Source organism: Cricetulus griseus, chromosome 9, assembly GCF_003668045.3.
Source record: "Cricetulus griseus strain 17A/GY chromosome 9, alternate assembly CriGri-PICRH-1.0, whole genome shotgun sequence".
NCBI lineage: Eukaryota > Metazoa > Chordata > Mammalia > Rodentia > Cricetidae > Cricetulus > Cricetulus griseus.
The window spans coordinates 337,746-356,441 of NC_048602.1; the positions used below are offsets into that span (position 1 = coordinate 337,746).

Here is an 18,696-nt window from a genome sequence, read left to right on the forward strand (position 1 = left end):
TTAAACAATAGCTTTGTTTTCTATCCTACCATCCATCAACAAACACCCTTTTGCTTTTTCTGTCTCTGAGTTAGACTAATCCAGGTAGTGCATGTAATCTGTCATAGTTTTGCCTGTTATCACTGGACTGTTGGACTTTTGTATTGTGTTCAAAGTATGCGTTTGTAGCATTTATCATATACACCTCCTTTGTCGTGTGTGTATGATGTGTGTGTGTGCATGTGTACATGTGTGTAAACTTCTGTGTGTTTATGAATGGTTATGTACATGCTGTTGTGTACTTGTGGAGGGAAGGACAACTTGGGTGTTGGTCCTTGCCTTCCACCTTGTTGAGACAGTGTCTGTTGTGAGCTGATGCATACAGTAGGCTAGCTGGCCTTTGAGTTTCCAGGGATTCTCCTGTCTCTGCCTCCCATCTCCCTGTAGGAGCCTAATTACCGATGGTGTGTCTGTGTGTGTGTATTTGGATTTTATATGGATTCTAGGCATTCAAACCCAGGTCCACATGGTTGTATGGCAAAGCTTTTATCCAATTAAGCCATCTTTCCATTCCTGTCTGGGTTTGGAGACAGGATCTGGGTAGGAAGTCCCCCAATCTCCAGGCTTGCTTCACTCTGTTTTAGAGTAAGTAGCCTGGAATTCACACTGCTGCCATAGCATATTGCTGGCATACCCAGATCTAGAATTACTACTCCTTTTAAGGGCAAATAATATTTCATTGTACTCTACAGTGTATTAGAAGTTTTTTTATACAGTACTTTTCTTTTTTCTTTTTTTTTTCTTAATATTTTCTTTATTTATTATGTGTACAACATTCTGCTTCCATGTATGTCTGCACGCCAGAAGAGGGCGCCAGATCTCATAATGGATGGTTGTGAGCCACCATGTGGTTGCTGGGAATTGAACTCAGGACCTCTGGAAGAGCAGTGCTCTTAACCCCTGAGCTGTGTCTCCAGCCCCCTGTGTACCTTAATACTCACTGTGATACAAAGTCATACCAGGTTGCTACCATCCGGATCCAGCGTGAATTCATTTACTCACCCTTCCTCTTTCTTTTCTTTTCCTCCCCCTTCTCCTCATTGATTGGTCGAGATTGGGTTTCACTAAATAGCTTTGGCTGGCCTGAAACACAGAGCTCCGCCTGCCTCTGCCTTCTGAGTGCTGGGATTAAAGGTGCAAGCCTCCCATGGTTCCCACCCACATCTTTTTTTTGGGTGGGTGTTTTGAGACAGGGTTTCTCTGTACTGCTTTGAAAGCTGTCCTGGAACTCAGTCTGGAGACCAGGCTGGCCTCGAACTCACAGAGCTCTGCCTGCCTCTGCCCCCCCCCCCCACCTTGATCATTGCTTCAGTACATTTTGTGTACTTTGCTCATTGTAATGTTGTATTTATTTAATTTTTGCACGTGGCTGGTACTCATGTTGACACCCACCCCTGTGACCTGCATGGTTACAAGTTGCTCTGGAGTTCTTCCTGCATGTGTGCTGCTGAAGAAAGCCCATTTATATTTCTTATTTAATGAAGAATGAAAATCTGGTGTGGAATTCTCAGTTATCTGTTGAAAATCTTTCAGATTTTCCTTCATATTGGAGGATGTTTGCTGTGCAAATATCAATAATGATCGATTCCTAAGTTACTTTTCAGCACTTCAAGATTTTATTCGGTTGTCTTCAGTTTCTGGCATTTTGTGCAGAAGTTATCTCTAACTTTAACTTCTGTTGCTCCTTTGAAAGCTGTATGCCATCTCTCTGGCCTCTCATCTCCAGTTATATCCAAATTTCTTTTTTTCCTTGGTTTTCATCACTAACTACATTGTTGTGCCCAGATGTTACGGCATACTGGCTTATGTTGTGCGTAGTCTCGGTTTAACATTGGCTCTGCTAATTTTAGAAACGTCAGTTGTGTGATTTTTCTTGTTTTTGATCCCCTCCCCACCTCTCCCCCCACTTTCTCTCTGGTGAAAGAATCTGGGGCTTTGCACTTGCTTGGCAGGTGTTCTGCCACTAAGCTAGAGTCACAGCATTTTAACTTAATTCTTTTTTTTTTAAGCGATTTCCAGTGACATTTTTTTTTTTCATACATTTTACATCTTTTCTTGTATCCTCTTGCACATGGCATTGTAATTTTAGTGCCCTGGTTTATTGACACCAGTGTCTACATCATATAACCTTTTTGTTCTGTTTCCTTTCTTTTGTCTGCTGTTGGACTGAAGATGGTGTCTTCCTCTGGATGGGCAGAGTGTGAGCTGGCCAAGGTTAGCTGCCTCCTGCAGTGCTGGACAGCGTGAGGGCCGAGTGCCCGCTGGAATGAGTGGTGTGCTGTTTCCGTTCCTTTTGGACTTTGTCTGAGAGTACAGCTTGTTCACATTTCTTCGAAGCTTCTGAACCCTTGAGTTTCGGTTTTATTTCCACTTCTTCCCAAAGTTCTGGTTCAGCTTTTTAGCCTTTTAGCTTCAGGGTCCGATAGGCATCTTTAGATGGAGCCAGCTCCCATCTTCACAGGTCTCATTTTGTGTCTTTGCACTGCCAGACTCTTGCCTGCTTCTCTCCCCAGCTGTGGTTGTCTCTTCAGGGCCTGCTGCAATGCTCAGCTCTTGCTTAGGCACAGAATTCTAAACTACATCGTGCGATTTTCTTATTTATCTGGTGTTTCCAGCTCTCGGTGAGCTTTGAACTTGTATATGGCTTAGTTTCCCTACAGTCTGCCTGTCAGTGGCCTATCTTAAAGTGCAGAATGGTGTCTCAGATCGCTTTAATTTTGCTTTTGTATCACTGGTAAGTCACCCCCTCTTTTAGTTTTTTATCTGTGTTCACTATCTAATGCGTTGTTTCCTTAGAGTGTTACAGGTATGTCTTTATCCTACTCCGTGTGACAGTTTTCACCACATTGACTTTAAGTCAGTTGTAAACCACAGAAATGCTTGAAAGGAATTTCTGCAAAATTGACTCTGACATCAGGGCAGTGTGTGTGTGTGTGTGTGTGTGTGTGTGTGTGTGTGTGTGTATGTGAGTGTGTGTGTGTGTGTGTATGTGAGTGTGCGTGTGTGTGTATGTGAGTGTGTGTGTGTATGTGAGTGTGTGTGTGTATGTGAGTGCATGAGTGAGTGTGTGTGTGTGTGTGTGTGAGTGTGTGTGTGTGTTTTACTTGCTTTCTACTTTGTGACCAGCAGTCTTCTGATCACTTTAGTCCTCCTGTCTGAAATGGATCAGCTGGTTTTGGTAGCAGCAAGCATGGGCCTTCTCCATTCTGGGACTATAGAAGCTCAAAAGGAGTTCTGTAAGTGCCCGTTTTTTAGTGGAAACAATAGTTTTCCAGAGGAAGGTATGCAAATGGACAGGGAATGATGGATGTCCTAGTCAAATAATAGGCATGCAAGCTGTCCAGGCAGCCCTCAGATGCAGAAGTACAGCTCAGCCCCTCTGTAGTCATGAAATCTGCAAAGCACTGAGAATGGAGTCTTCTTAGGGCTGTGAAATGGCCACACACTGACATAGTGGGCCATGTAATACTCAGGTTTCATTGCAGATGTTATGTTTACAGGGGGAAGTCTGTAACAGGTGTGTATACTGTGTATTAAAATATATCATTCTTATTTGGAGACTCAACCTTATGTTTCAGAGACTAGTTATAGCTGAGGATGACCTTGAACGTCTGATTTTCCCACCCCTCATTACAGGTGTGTGTGTGCCACCATTGCATCTTGGGCCCTTTCATGGTAGTAGGCAAATGTTCTGTCAAGTAAATCTGCATGTTCTAAAACACACCAAGCTCTAAGTGTCCGCTTATTTATTTATTCATAAATCCTGTTCTGAAATTTTTGGCTTGTGGTAATAGTAGACAGTGTGCCGTTTTAGAGAAGGTCCCTTCATCCTTTAGGAAGCTCTCAGGTGGTCATGCTTGCCTCTCATCCCTTGGCTCCAGTGCAGTGAGAACTTGGAGCAGTTTTACAACCTAATGGGAAGCTGCAGTCCAGCAAGAGAAGCTGACCCAATGAATTTAGGCAGCCTGCAGAGCTGCTCCCACGCTGCTCGTGAACAGTGACCTGGGCGGGCAGAGTCTGCGGTTGCAGGTAGGGCAAGCGGTGTTAGAAGCTTGTGCCGACTTGCAGATCGGGTGGGTTGATGCCCCCTTGTGGTCTGTTGTCAAAATAAATAGCATAAACAAATAAGTACAGGAGCGCTCACTGCATGTTAAACCCTCCCTTATTCCTTCATAAAGGAATGTTTAAAAAGCAGTTTCTAAGGAAAACAAGCGGTTGGGTTTTGGTCTTTTCTTTTTTGTATAGTATACGATTTGTCAGGCATGATTTTGGCCTTAGTGGGAGCGTGTGTGCTCTCTGCTGGGGAGGACATGGGGACGCGGCAGCAGATGCAGAAGCCTTTAAAGCTTCCTCCTTTGCGCTTTCCCAGGTTGGAGGCAGGCTTGTCCAAGTGTGTGTGCTCTGCTGGGGAGGACATGGGGACGCGACAGCAGATGCAGAAGCCTTTAAAGCTTCCTCCATTGCACTTTCCCAGGCTGGAGGCAGGCTTGTCCAAGTGTGTGTGCTCTGCTGGGGAGGACATGGGGACGCGGCAGCAGATGCAGAAGCCTTTAAAGCTTCCTCCTTTGCGCTTTCCCAGGTTGGAGGCAGGCTTGTCCAAGCATCATGCATGCACTTGGGGCCAGATAGTTGGGATTTAAAACTGATTTCATGTTGCCACTTCTGGGACCAGTTATTCCATCCCCCAAAGCAGGCTTCTTTTTGTTACAAAAGGTTAAGACCTCTGTCATTGGAGTGCTTGAGTGGACTATTGTATGAAGTCTTGTTATGTATCCAAATGTAGAGGTGATTATTTGTCCACTGGCTTGTTAATGCTAGTTTGATTAAACAGTGGTGGGTCAGGTAAGGGTCTCTTTTCCTTCTGTGGCCTTACTGCTGTGCTGTGTGAACACACATTTAGAAATGTGTAGTTACTATATAAAGAATTTCCTGGGTTAATTATTTTAGTAGTACAAGCCTGCTAAATAACTTTTATAGGGACTTTTTAGGCATAATATTTGCAAGTTTGGACACTTAAGTTTTAAAAAACAAAACAAAGTTGGCATTGGTTCTTCCATAGGGAACTTCCTCTTGTGGAAGTCAACACAGTGATGAAAAACCTTCTATTGTTTTGCTTGTTTCGGAGACTTGCTTATAGAATCAGACCCCTGCCTTACTGCCATTCATTCATTTTAAGAAATTAGCATGAGTTCTCTGGCAGAAGAAATTAGATAATTTGGTGTTAACTTCACAGAAAAGTCAGTGTTTAAAACTCAGGTACATTCAGCTTTGAATCTGGATTTTCACTTGTTTAGATGTTTTTTCCCCTTGGCAGTTAAAAGCATCTTAGCTGCTGGTGGTGGTGGTGGTGGTGGTGGTGGGTGTGTGTGTGTGTGTGTGTGAGAGAGAGAGAGAGAGAGAGAGAGAGAGAGAGAGAGAGAGAGAGAGAGAGAGAGGGAAGGAGGGAAGGAGGGAAGGAGGGAAGGAGGGAGGGGGAGAGACGGGAGGGGGGATGTTTTTGGCCACAGGAAACTCATTACCAATTCTGTGCATTTCCATATCTGCCTCCTTTGAATACTCTCCTTTGATTTCAGGGTCCTGCTTCTGTTGTGCATGTTTGTCCAGTGTGTCTGGTGTTCTAAACGCTGAGTGGAACCCAGAGAGACTGTCATGTAAAGCAGCGTTTTGGTAGTGAGAATGTCGCTTGTACTGTATGAAATGTAGTTTTGCTGCTGGTCTGTCTTTGACTATCTGCTTGGGGGATTATTTTAGGAAAGAAAGGGGAGAGGAGTGAGGAAGCGTGACCAGAGCTGTGGGTGATGGCAAGAACGCCTGCCATGCTACTAGTCAGTGGCTTGTTCTGAAACAGGACAAGCGTGTGTGTGTGTGTGTCTGTGTGTGTGTGTGTGTGTGTGTGCGCGTGCGTGTGTGTGTGTGTGTGTGTGTGTGTGTGTGTGTGTGTGTGTGTGTGCGTGCGTGCGTGTGTGTGTGTGTGTGTGTGTGTGTGTGTGTGTGTGTGTGTGTGTGTGTGTGTGCGCGTGTGTGTGTGTGTGTGCGCGCGCGCGCGCGCGCCAAATTTACATATTTACTAATTAAAAAGGCTTCCTGGAAACATTAAGTAGACTATCTTCCATAACCTTTAACACCATCACTAATGGATATAGCCTAGAAAATTTCATCGAAGGTCCTTTAAATAATGTAAATGATTATGAATATGTAACTAGTTAATATGCAGCTAGGAAAGGACTATCATGTAGAGGTTAATGAACACTCTGCTCTTAGGGGTTGCAGGGCTTCTCTTTCTGTGCGCTTGGCTCACTTCATGCTTGGAAACACTCCTGCTAGGACTGCAGATACCCTGACTGGTTTTGGGTCTCATCTTAATGGGGTTCTGAAATAGGAACTTCATACTTTTTTTGGGGGGGGGGCAAGAATTCTTTTTTTTTTTTAATTCTGTTTGTCTTTTATAATTACAGCCAAATCAGAAGCAGTGCTGTGGACCGATGTGGCTTTAGTGGCTCTTACAGATGTTGTTAAGTCAGTGCTCTGTTATATACTGCCACTGTTATTAAGTGTGCTGTGTGATTGATACTTACTGCAGATCTTCATTTGGTAGGGACTTTTTATGCTGAGTTAATGTGCAGTATGGCAGAGTATCTGATTACAGCATGTATTTTGGTTCAGGATTGCTGCTTTACCATTTAAAATGTTCAAAAGGGGAGGACATTTTTTCCCCCCCTAGGAATTAAAGGTTAGAATAAAGGAATTTAGTGACAGCTCTTTAAAAAAAATGTGATTTTGGGGGTAAAACATTTTGCATATGCAAGAACTAGGATTGGCTGTGAAAACCTGGAGCTGAAAGTAGGTCATGCTGCTGTCTTCCCCATGTGGCCTCTGCAGTCCACCTTTTGTGCCTTAGTTTCTCTGTCTCTAAAATGGTGCTGTAGCATTCTAGACTAGTATATAACATTTTTTTTTTTTTCTGTTTGTACTGGTGGAAACTCAGAAATAGGGGATTAGCAGTTTGTGAAAATAGTACTAATTTAAAAATTTCCACTTAACAGTGTTATTTTTCTAATTGCGTTTTTTCGTGTGCTGATTGACGTTGTTTTCTTAGTATTTGAGGACCTATTGAAATTCTTAAAGGAAAACATAACTTCTATGCTTGATTCCATTCTTTCATTATTATAAACAGCTTAAACTGGGTGCCAATGCATACAGTTTTGTCATAATTCACTGGTGGGGGGGAGTGAGCTGTTCAGAGCATCCCTTTGTCCCCAGTATTTCTTCTTGAAAACATAGTAGAAAAATGAATTCATTTTTAATATATCAGAATAAAAATCACAGGTGGAAACATTTGGAGATATGCTGACAAAATAAAATATTTTCACTACTGTCATTTTTTCTTGCTGAAATGTGGGTGTTACATTGATTTCCTGTTATTTATAATATTTGTGTATTTTAGAAAATATGTAACATTGAAAATGGTCTGTAGATTGTGCAGAATGATAGTTATATCGGATGTCACCTAATAGTCATGAAGCAGGGTTTGTACCAAAGTCAGAATTGGAAAGCTGTAATTTGTTCTGCAGTTATCAGCCTGTGTTAGAGGGCTGTGATAAAGTGCATTGCTTAAAAACTAGCATCCCCATCTCTGTTCCTCTGACAAATAAAAATGCACACTGAGGTGTTAGTAAATCTGTAAAGACACTGTGTAGTTTTCTGATGCTGATTTTCTATCTCTGTACCTAGCCCTGTTTTTTCATGTTGTCTGTTTTCCTGACAGGTGGTCACTAACTGCCAAGAGAAAATCCAGCATTGGTGAGTGAAAGATGCTTTTATTATAATTCTGAAATATGGAGGGAGTTCCCTACTTGTATGTAAATAACGATGTGCACTGGGGTATTCGTGAGTGTGTGTGTGTGTGTGTGTGTGTGTGTGTGTGTGTGAGAGAGAGAGAGAGAGAGAGAGAGAGCGCAGTAATTGAATTCTAGTGATCTCCATTTTGAATGCCTTTGATACTAATTTACATTGTCTTTAACCCTTCTCAGAGTTACACCTTTGCCAATCTTCTAAAGTTTTGTTACCATCTGTGTTGATTCTAATCCCTCCTTTTCACTTAAAAAATATGGATAATATTAATCTTATTTTGAAGTAGAAACTGAGACATTTTTTTAAATTTAACTTTGTTTTGGGGATATTTCTTAGTGTTTGTAGTAGAAAATAATTGGAACCAGTTGTTTAAAAAATAATACTGGAAATAGGCCACAGATAGATTTTCCCAAGTTTGGAAAAGCTAATTAATCTGCATTTTAGAGCCTGCTTTATGGCTCGTACTTTTTTAGAGAGAAAGAAAGCACGTCTATTTTGATGTGCTAATCTATAGTTAATAGGACAATGCCTGGTAAATAATGTGCTTTCTATTCTATCACTTCTGAGGAAAATGCTCAATTTAATGGTGAATAAAATCTTATATTAGGAGTTGTCATGAGGTATGGCTGTTGATCTTACAGATATCAAATTACAGTCTATCCATGCTGTGTTTACGAAGATTTTACTGGGAGAACAACAGGAGCTGTCTTGATTATTGTCTGCAGGGTTATTGCAAAATCATCGTAACTGCCCCTTTAGTGGTGAGATTAAACCTTCGGTTATACACCATCAAGCATATAATATTTTAAATTTATTTTAAAAGGCTTTTTCTTCATGCCTGAGAGATCTCCAAGGAAATAATTTATAGTTAGTGTATATCAAATGTTTTTGGTTTAAATGCACATAGGCTGCAAGCAATGGATAAGAGAAGATCAGTGCAATCTGTACCCATCATCTTACTCAATTTGGACTATTGGCTTGCGGAAACCAATCTAAAACTAATAATACCCACTTTATAAATAAAGATCCAGGACTTCATTAATTTTCAATAAATGCAGCGTTGTAATTGCATCCACTGGTGGTGTAAGTCTGTCAATGTTTCCATAATGGACGTTCACTTCACGCTGTACATTCATTTCAGCTTAAAATTCTAAGTGTGTGCAAGCCCTTGGCCAGAGAAGGCTTTTCTTTTGTAGATTTGGCAAGTGACTTATTTGTGAGTAACCGTTAGAGGCAGTTTCATTCTTTGGACACGTGTGTTTTGTTTTTGGTAAGGGGTTCAGAAATAAGAGAATGTATTCACTCAGAACAGACTCCAGCATACGCGAACCTAGAATTAACATCTTGCTTCTAGGCAGCTAGGTAAAATCCTTCCTCTGGTGGAGAATTCTTGAGGACCACAGACATGTTTTTATCCTGCTGTCCATGCAGTCTTTCCTTCTGTGATTGGCACAGAATAGTCCCTTAATGAATGTGAGTGAGTGAAGGTGAAATCTAGTTTTATCTACCCTGTTTTATTTGTAAACAGTACGACATTGCACAAGCCTGGAGAGTAGGGACACTTAGGTCAGAATAGACGCATAGGCCCTCAGTCTCTCTTCAGTGTGCTAACGGCCTCTGGACTACAGAAGACTGGCACACTCACCCACACAGAACTTTAAAGTTTATTGTACCTTGTCCGTATGTTAAAGATGGCAATTCTTTTTCTCTCGTTAATTTTTTCTTGCTCTGAATCACTTCTGACAGGCTTTAGGGAACGGTATTTTATTTGCCTATATATAATATCATGATGTTGCTGGAATCTAGCCAGCCAGTGAATTTTGAACTCATTTGATATGTTCAGAAATTGAAACAAAAATGTCCATTTTCTTACTAAAGTCAGGCAGTAGGGATCTAGAGTTTGTGGCAGTATTGTGGTATCATTACATCTCAGACATTCAGGCAGAGAAGACCTTCCTGCCTCAGGCAAGGCTGGGCTGATGTGCCCGACCTAAAGACCCAGCCACAGAGGTTCCTAGGAGGACACGGAACAGAGAAATGCAAGCACATTTTGTGGACATGTGGAACAAATAGAGCAAGTTCAGAGCCTGCAGCCAATCTTAAACATGCCTTAGACACAATTTTCAAAAGCATGTTTCTTTTAACTTTTGACACATGGCATTAGCCAGTCTAAAGTGCAGTTTAGGATAGCTGTGCCCTCATCTACATGGGTATCTGCTAATGTAAGAAGCAGAGCAAAATAAATGACTTTCAAGATGCAAGCCTTTTGCTAGTAGTGTTGATGTGTAATTTAAATGGATTCTTTTATTTACAGACAAAGAATACAATTTAGGCTTTGAAATTCTCTCTCTCTTTCTCTCTTTAAAATGTTGGACAAAAAGTGCAAGTATTTGCAGAAAAATAGGAGTCTGGGACTCTTTTAGGACCTACTGAGAAAATTAAATTCCAGGACTCTGGTGAACTAAGAAGTTAATGGTATTTGTCAGTTAAGGACAAATAAAAAGGGAAACGTTTGGATTTAGCAGATAAGAACTGGATAGGATTCTGCTAGTACTAATAGGGATTTTCTTTTCTTTTTTTTTTTTTAAATTTGTTTAACTTTATTTTCTGTGCATTGGTATAAAGGCGTTAGGTCCCCTAGAACTGGAGTTACAGACAGTTGTGAGCTGCCATGTAGGTGCTGGGAATTGAACCCGGGTCCTGTAGAAGAATAGTCAGTGCCCTTAACCACTGTTCCACCTCTCCAGCCCATTATTTTTGTTTTTGAGACAGGGTTTCTCTGTGTTGCTTTGGAGTTTGTCCTGGAACTTGCTCTGTAGCCCAGGCTGGCCTTGAACTCACAGAGATCCGCCTGCTTCTGCCTCCTGAGTGCTGGGATTAAAGGCATGTGTCACCACAGCCCGGCTAATAGTGGTTTTCAGCTTGACCAAGATTTAATTTTTTTTTTTGTAATTAATTGATACAACTTTTTAGCCATGTGGTGATGTTGGATTCCTTTAATCCAGCACTTGGGAAAGCAGAGGCAGGTGGATCTCCTCGAGTTCTAGGCCAGCCTGGTCTACAGAACTAGTTCTAGGACAGTCAGACTGACACAGGAAAGAAAACCCTGTCTCAAAAAACTAAAAGCAAACAAGCAAACAAGCCTTTTTTTTTGGGTCTATCATTTGCACTCCACACAGGAAAATTCGATGCTGCAGGCTTATTTTCTTGTTGAATATGAGAAATGTGAGGTCTACTATTGGTCCACTTGAGCTGATTATCATGGGGGCATTATTTGCATCTCTCTTTTTTTCTTATATTCTGTACAGCATTTGGAATCACAGGCATGTGTTTGAGTTCCATCATTTGCAGCCTGGAGCAGTTACACTAAGAATCCTCAGTGTTCTTCTAGGCAGATGAGTCACCACCTGACTTGCAGGGCCTTGGTGTGTATTCAGCTGTCACTCAAGAACTAAGAGTAGATACTACATCTTTTTGGAACAGTGGAGATGTCATATAAATAAGGAAAAAGAAGAAAGGTCTCACTGTTTTGTACATATTTGTGAATGTTTTGTATTCATGCCATCTTACTTGTTTGTCTGGTTCTTATCTTCCATTATGTCCCAGGATGGCCTGGAACTTGTGGCAGTCCTCCTGCCTCAGCTCCCCAGAGTACTGGAATTGTAGACAGGTGCTACCCTACCCAGTCACACTGTCTTTTTATCAGGCAGAAAGTTAGCTTTCTCAGCGTGTTCTTAGAGCTGTGTGTGCCTGTCTTATAGGTTTTGTGATGAAGCCTTTTAAACAAGGGGATAGTCAGCCTGTAGGTGACCATCACTCAGTGTCAGTGCTTGTCAGCTCACAGCAGTCAGGATTCCACTGCCCAAGTTGAAGGGCATCCTGGGCTCAGTAGGGCCTGTTAGCCGAGCCTGCTCTGTCTTTGCGGCATTTGTCCCAGCATCCTTTCCTTTTACGTGACATCATGGAAGCTGCAAGGCCACATTGGGATGTTCAGAGGAACTTCTAGAGCCAGCCAGACTCAGAAGGTGAAGAAATGACTGCTGTTGCTGGACCAAAAAATTTGTGGCCATGTTTATTTAGTATAAGGCAGATGGTTCCTCTTGGCCAGGTCTCACACGAGAGGCCCCTTACTTTGTGTTGCTCATGGGAGTGGGGCAAAGTTAAAGCAGGGAGGTAGGTCTTATCTATTTATATCCGTCAGTTGCATGCAGTGGAGGTGTAGAGATAGCTCGCTTGGGGCTTGGAGAGAGATTTCTCAGTGGTTAGAGCACACACTGCTCTTGCTCTTGCAGAGGACCCGGGTTGGTTTCTGCCACTTACACCAGGAAGCTGTAACACCTGCACCTCTAGTTTCAGGATTTCCAGTGCCCTTGGCCTCCTTGGGCACCTGCACAACACACACACCTACCACACACATAACTAAAAAGAACCAAGACCCCGTTTCCTTGAAGGCTTGTAAGAGGATTTTAGGTAGAGAAGATATCTAGTATTAAATTACACAAAGCCAACTTAAATGAAAATACAGTATTTTATTTGTGCATGTGTTTGATATTCCTAAGAGTTGTTTAAATTTGATGAACTTGAAAACACTTGAGCGTGTGAGTTTTAAGAGAGAAATTAGAAAACAAATGCTTGATATTTGTTACTTATTAACAGAAAACTGGATAAAAATTACTATTTGGGGAAGTTTCTGTAAAGTTTATGGTCATAGTGTTTAGTGGGAAATAGAAAGCTTCTCTTTATTGGGGCTGGAAAGATTACTCAGTGGTTAAGAGCATGATGGCTCACACCCGTCTGTTACTCCAGTTCTAGGGGATCTGATACTTCCATGCCAATGTACATAAAATAAAGCTAAATAAATTAAAAAAAAAAAACCCTTCTCTTTACTCTTAGGAAAGGGGAGAAATAGATGCATGTATATGTTTGTATTAAAACATGTCTGTCTGTCTGTCTGAATGTTGTTGAGGAAAGAATTAAAGCATGTCTGTCTGTCTGAATGTTGTTGAGGAAAGAATTAAAGCATGTCTGTCTGTCTGTCTGTCTGTCTGAATGTTGTTGAGGAAAGAATTAAAGCATGTCTGTCTATCTGTCTGTCTGTCTGTCTGAATGTTGAGGGAAGAATCTGCCCCATAAATACCCCCCCCCCCCAGTTTTGGAGACAGGGTCTTATCTGATGTCCCAGGGTGGAGAGGGACTTGCTATGGAATCCAGGCTACCCCCAGAGTCCCAGTCATCCTCCTGCCTCAGCTTCCTAAGTGCTAAGATTCCAAGTGTAAGCCACCGCTGAATATTTGTCCTAACAATTCCTGTGAATACTTGAAAGTGTTTTCCTACAATCTTTATATGTGTGTATATGAAATTTATTTTATGTAGTCTGCTTACTTGTAGAAATTACTTATTCACAACGATGGCTTCATTATTCAGTGTGCGGTGAATTTTTCGAGTTCTATTTAATAGACTATGTTTTTGGTCACCGTTTTGTATGGAATCTTCTGTTGGGTCTTTTTTCTTTTTTCCCACCTATTCCCAACCCCTCGAGTAAAGCAGAGAGCATTCACAAAATTGTCTGGACATCTCACCTGCTTTTGCTGTTGGAGTTGGGCAGTTACCACCGAAAGGCTCCCAGGGGGCGGGGGAGGGGAGAGCAGGTGCAGTGGGCACAGATCCCTTTCTCTGTTTTTCTAGGGTCCTTTTTTTCTTCCTTTTTTAAAAGTTGTTGTTTTTGTCATTATCAAACACCACCTCCCCCTAGATTGGGGATTTTTGTATGTAGTATTTCAGAGCACATTGTTCTATTTTGGGCATGAGTGCCTACATTTGTGTATGTGCACCACCTGTCTGGTGCATTTGAAGGCCAGAAAAGGACTTGGGTTCCAGGGGGTTGTGGGCAACCTGACATAGATGCTGAAACGGAACCTGGGGCTCTGCAAGTGCTCTTAACCATCTGACGCAGCTCCCCTAGCCTGAATTAGTTTTTAACTTTTACTCTGTCTATAAGGTGAATAATGCGTAGTTATTATAGAAAGGTTGTAATGTAATAGTAAAGATAAATTTTCTTATAATTGAAACTAATTTTTTCCCTGTATTTTAGAAACATTTTATTACTTTAAGCTCAATGTATTTGTGCTGTGGAGGTCAGGTTAGAAATTTCTCTCTCTCTCTCTCTCTCTCTCTCTCTCTCTCTCTCTCAGTTTTTCAGGGCAGGGTTTCTTTTCTTTTTTCTTTTTTCTTTTCTTTCTTTTTTTGGTTTTTCGAGACAGGGTTTCTCTGTGGCTTTGGAGCCTATCCTGGCACTTGCTCTGTAGCCCAGGCTGGCCTTGAACTCTCAGAGATCTGCCTGCCTCTGCTTCCTGAGTGCTGGGATTAAAAGTGTGCAGCATCACCATCCGACTGATTTATTTTTAATAACTCACATGAACTTATAACCAAATGGTGAGGTTTTTCCCCATTATTTTTATTCACTTTTGAGTTAAAGGTAATTCAGAGGATTTAAATACTTAGTAGATTAAGAACCAGTATTGCCTCCCCTTTTAAACTCCTTATAGAGCTTTGATCTGTGGGAGTATGAGAAGGTCTTTGGAAAATGAGTCCTTCTCAGTTCCTCATAGGAGTAGCAGCCTAAATCACCAACCTAGGGCGTCCAAAAGCAATCACTGTTTCCTAAAGTTGACTTTGGAAGTATAGAAAACCTAAATTGATGTAGCAAAGGCTATGAATTATGAAGATTTAAGTAGAAGCTGGTATAGTCCTATTCAAAGATGGAGAGATAAACTTCCCTCTCTTCTGATAGGGTTCCTCCCTTTAACTTATAACAGGACCATGAATCAGTTATAGGGAGTTAGGGAGACGAGCAAGGGCCTACAAATTACCTGTAAATTTATCCCATAAACTTAGCTGAACTTGGAAACTTGGGGATTTCTTTCAAAGACCAGGATGTTTTTATAACTGCCCTTCCCACTTCTAATTCATTTTTTATTATTCTTAGAGCAAAACATTAATTATCAATGAAGAAACAGGCACTTAGGATAACTGACGAATCTCAGTTCCCATGTTCATGTGGCTGGCTGTAGAGAGAACATGGGAACACATTGTCCCTTCCACCTTCACTGTATGTCCCTTGTTTTGTAACCACTGTGCAGAGTTAAATGGAAGAAATCTATTGGAGTGGTAGTTGGATCTGCCTCTCAGTAATTTGTTAAGCTGATGTAAAATTGCAGGTTATCTTTTTATCTTTATTTTTAATGTTTTCTGTGACTAATAAAATATGAGGAACATGTTAGGTCATCAGCATATTCTGATGAAGTGAGCTCTGAGGTACTTAGGTGTAATGCATTATAAAAATTTTGCCTTAAAATTTTTTGGTATTCCCTTAATTTTGAATTAAGTGAAGTCACATTTTCTGTGACTATCTGGAAAAAAAAAATGTGACGATACATTTAAATTGTGAGTGAGGAGCATTCCTTTCCCTACCAGTTCACAGAAAGGATTGCTCCTTCTCTCAAGAATGTTCAAAGTTTGTCATGTAATTCGAAAACTTCTTTAGACTTAAGAGGACACTGAAGAAAGGTGTTATTTCCTGCTGTAGCAATGAAAGAGAATCTGTCTGCCTAAACTGAACTTTACTTTATTAATTCTAGAGGTGGCCCAAGGACCAGTGATGGCCTCTGTGATTTGGTTGGTCCAAGGCTCTGTTTCAGAGGAGTGGGTTAATACTAGTGGATTGGATTGAAAGTAGGCTTTCTTAGATGTTTATAGGATCCTTCTAAAGTGATAAAGAGCTAAAAATAGCTGCTCTTGACTCCTGTATGGTTCAGAAGCTTTGGGTCTCATTGTTTCTTAGAAACAACTCTTGCCACAGATAATAACCTGCACGTTTGCACTAATGTAAAGCTCTTTCCTTTTAAGGTTCTCATTGTGTTTTCTGCCTTTTTGTTTGTTTAGCAGGTGAGGTAAAGGGAAAGAGAAACAATGGGACTTCCTCCTAGGAGACAGTTTAGTGTTAGTGTTTTCTGCCAGTATGCCTCCTGACAGTTGGGAGATTCTGCTCTTTCTTGTGAGCAGGGATTTAGTTTCATCCCTTTAAAGATGGAGATGAGAGCTGTCACTTGTCTGGAACAAGGGATGTAGGGCTTGTTTTCTCTTTACAAAAGTATTTTTCTCGTAAGAGAAAGATTAAATACATAGACTATTTCTCATGCTCTCCTGTACCCCTTTAAATACTGTTACAGAAATCGTCACCTGCACAGAACAGTTGGATTGAAGCTTATTAGACACCAGCCATGTCTTACTCATTAATCTGTTCCTTTCTGAGCAAGTCATTGGCATACTTCACCCTTCAATACTTTCACACACAGTTTAGTTAGCTTGCTCTCTCAGACTCGTTACACTTCTATGAAAATAAATATTTCCCATAGGATCTGTCCTGATCTTAATGCTTTAAGGTTAGGACTATTTATAGATGTGTTCTGTGCTTTCATTGCTGCTGCCTTTTTAAAAGCTATGTAGACATGGCCAGTGAGGTTCAAAAGGAGTTTGCTTTTTATATGCCATTCAGTTGAGCTATAGTTCTTATATCTATGAGGAATTTTGCATAAAGCTATTTGGTATGAAGTAAGGCTTCTTGAATAAAACTTTAAAGTTAAGAATTGAAGGCTGTAAGCTTGGTGTCACAGGACATTGATCCCAGCTGCTGCAGGTGAGGTAGGAGACGGGTTCAACCTCAGCCTGGGCAGCTTAGTGAGATCCTGTCTCAAAAAAATAAAAACCCAACAAGTCAGTGGTAGAGTCTGCCTAGTGTGTATAAGGCCCTAAGTTCAGTCTGTAATACCAGGACGAAGAGTGGTGGAGGGACTGAACTCTGTCTGTGTTTGAGAGACATAGCCATACCTGGCCTTTGTTTTCATTTGAAGAAAAAGTATTTTAGGTAATTATCTCTGTAGCACCTAAAATCGATGTTTCCAAGTAGTAAGGTTGAAAGAGATCTATTAATATTGGGGTGCAAATATTAATCTTGTCCAATCTTAACCATCAGTTCTTAAGAGAACTTGTATTGGGGCTTGAGAGATGGCTCAGTGGTTTAGAATATACATACATACATACATACATACATACATACATACATACATACATACACACACACACATACATACACACACATATAATACATACATACATACATACATAACTAGTTGCAGGGGATCCAGCACCCTCTTCTGACTTCTGAGGATGCCAGGCAAGCATGTGCTACACAGATGGACATGCAGGCAAAGTACTAGTATAAAAATTTAAAACCAGCACACCTTTAATCCCAGCACTCAGAAGGCAGAGGCAGCCAGACCTTTGTGAGTTTGAGGCCAGAATGGTCTACAAAGTGTGTTTCATGATAGCTAGAGCTGTTATACAGAGAAACCCTGTCTCGAAGAAAAAAAATCAACTTGTATTTTTATAGCTCTGCAGTTAAGAGCCCATTCTACTCTTGCAGAGGACTTGGGTTCAGCTCCCAAAACGCAAAACCACCTGTAACTGGAACCCTAGTAGGTCTTGTGCCCTCTTCTGTCCTCCTGGGGTACTGCATATGTTATAGGCAAACTGTCCTACAATTTAAAAAATTATATGTGTATGTGTGTGTGTATATACAGACACACACACACACACACACACACAGGCATGCATGCATGCATACACACACATACATACATACATACATACACACATACGTACACACACACACATACATACATACACATACATACACACACACACACACACACACACACACACACACACACACACACACTTTGCTGCTGCTTGTGATGTTTTAAAGGGACTATTGGCCTTGTATATTAGAGGGCTGTGGAGATCACGTTTTTGTTTTAAGTGCTTGGTCCTGTACATTTTGACCAAAATGGCCTTCAGGAATTTCTTCAAGACACATAGCTGGTGTTCCTTCAAAAGGTGTTTCTGCATTGCTGTATTTTAAATCATCTTCCACTTTCTTTTTCTGTCTTCAGATAGTAACTCAAAATGTAGAAATAGCAACTCTAATCTTAAACTGTTCTCTAGTTTGTCCACATTTTTGTTCTAGAGAGAATTAATAATGAAGGTTAAAGCTGAGTGTTCATTTTGAAATACTGATTGCTGACATTACCTTGGTTGAACTGTCTGTTCTCTGAGGGCACATGGAATTTTTTTTTTCCTAAGTCCCCTTTTCTAGGTGTGATTACCACTGTAAGGCGTGCTGAACGCTGCCTTTAATTGGACCTAATCAGAAGCATTAGATAGTGGATGGACAGCCCTTGAGCTCCTACAGTCTCCGTCTAAATCACAGAGGCTGTTAGTCTTCCATAGATTAATGAGCATCGGTGATATGTTGGCACTGTATCATATCATCTTGTTTATTGCTCACGTTGACCCTGTCTCCAAAGCCTCTCAGTGGTGACATTCAGCTGTCCTGCCATCTCTCAGTAAGTCACACCATCCAGTTGAATGACTAAGTTAAGTGGAATCTTATCTTAGTACTTAATCTTTTCTGAAAATTATGCTTTAATGTTCTTGAACCTGTGAACAAGCATTTTTCCAGTTTTAAAATGGAAGAAGCTGCTAAGGCTGAGGGTCATTTGTGTAAGTGAAGAGGGAAGCTGGGGCCACTCTTTGGTTTGACCGTAAAGCCATGGTCCTTCTGGGCCCTGGTCCCAGTCCTGGTCCCAGTTCTGGTCCATAGTCCCATACATGAAGGCTTTTAAAAAGGATAACAGGGTCTAGGAAGATGATTGTCAGTAAAGTGCTTGCTGTACAAGCAGGAGTTCT

At 41.1% G+C, this 18,696-nt stretch overlaps 1 protein-coding gene across 1 annotated transcript in view; it reads left to right on the top strand.

Moving 5' to 3' along the window:
- The window catches only part of Uri1 (URI1 prefoldin like chaperone), a 62,601-nt gene that overhangs the window by 11,898 nt on the left and 32,007 nt on the right, over positions 1–18,696 (top strand). The window contains exon 2 of the mRNA XM_027430304.2: positions 7,805–7,839. Coding sequence (XP_027286105.1) covers positions 7,805–7,839 — 35 coding nt within the window. The remainder of the gene's footprint in view (positions 1–7,804; positions 7,840–18,696) is intronic.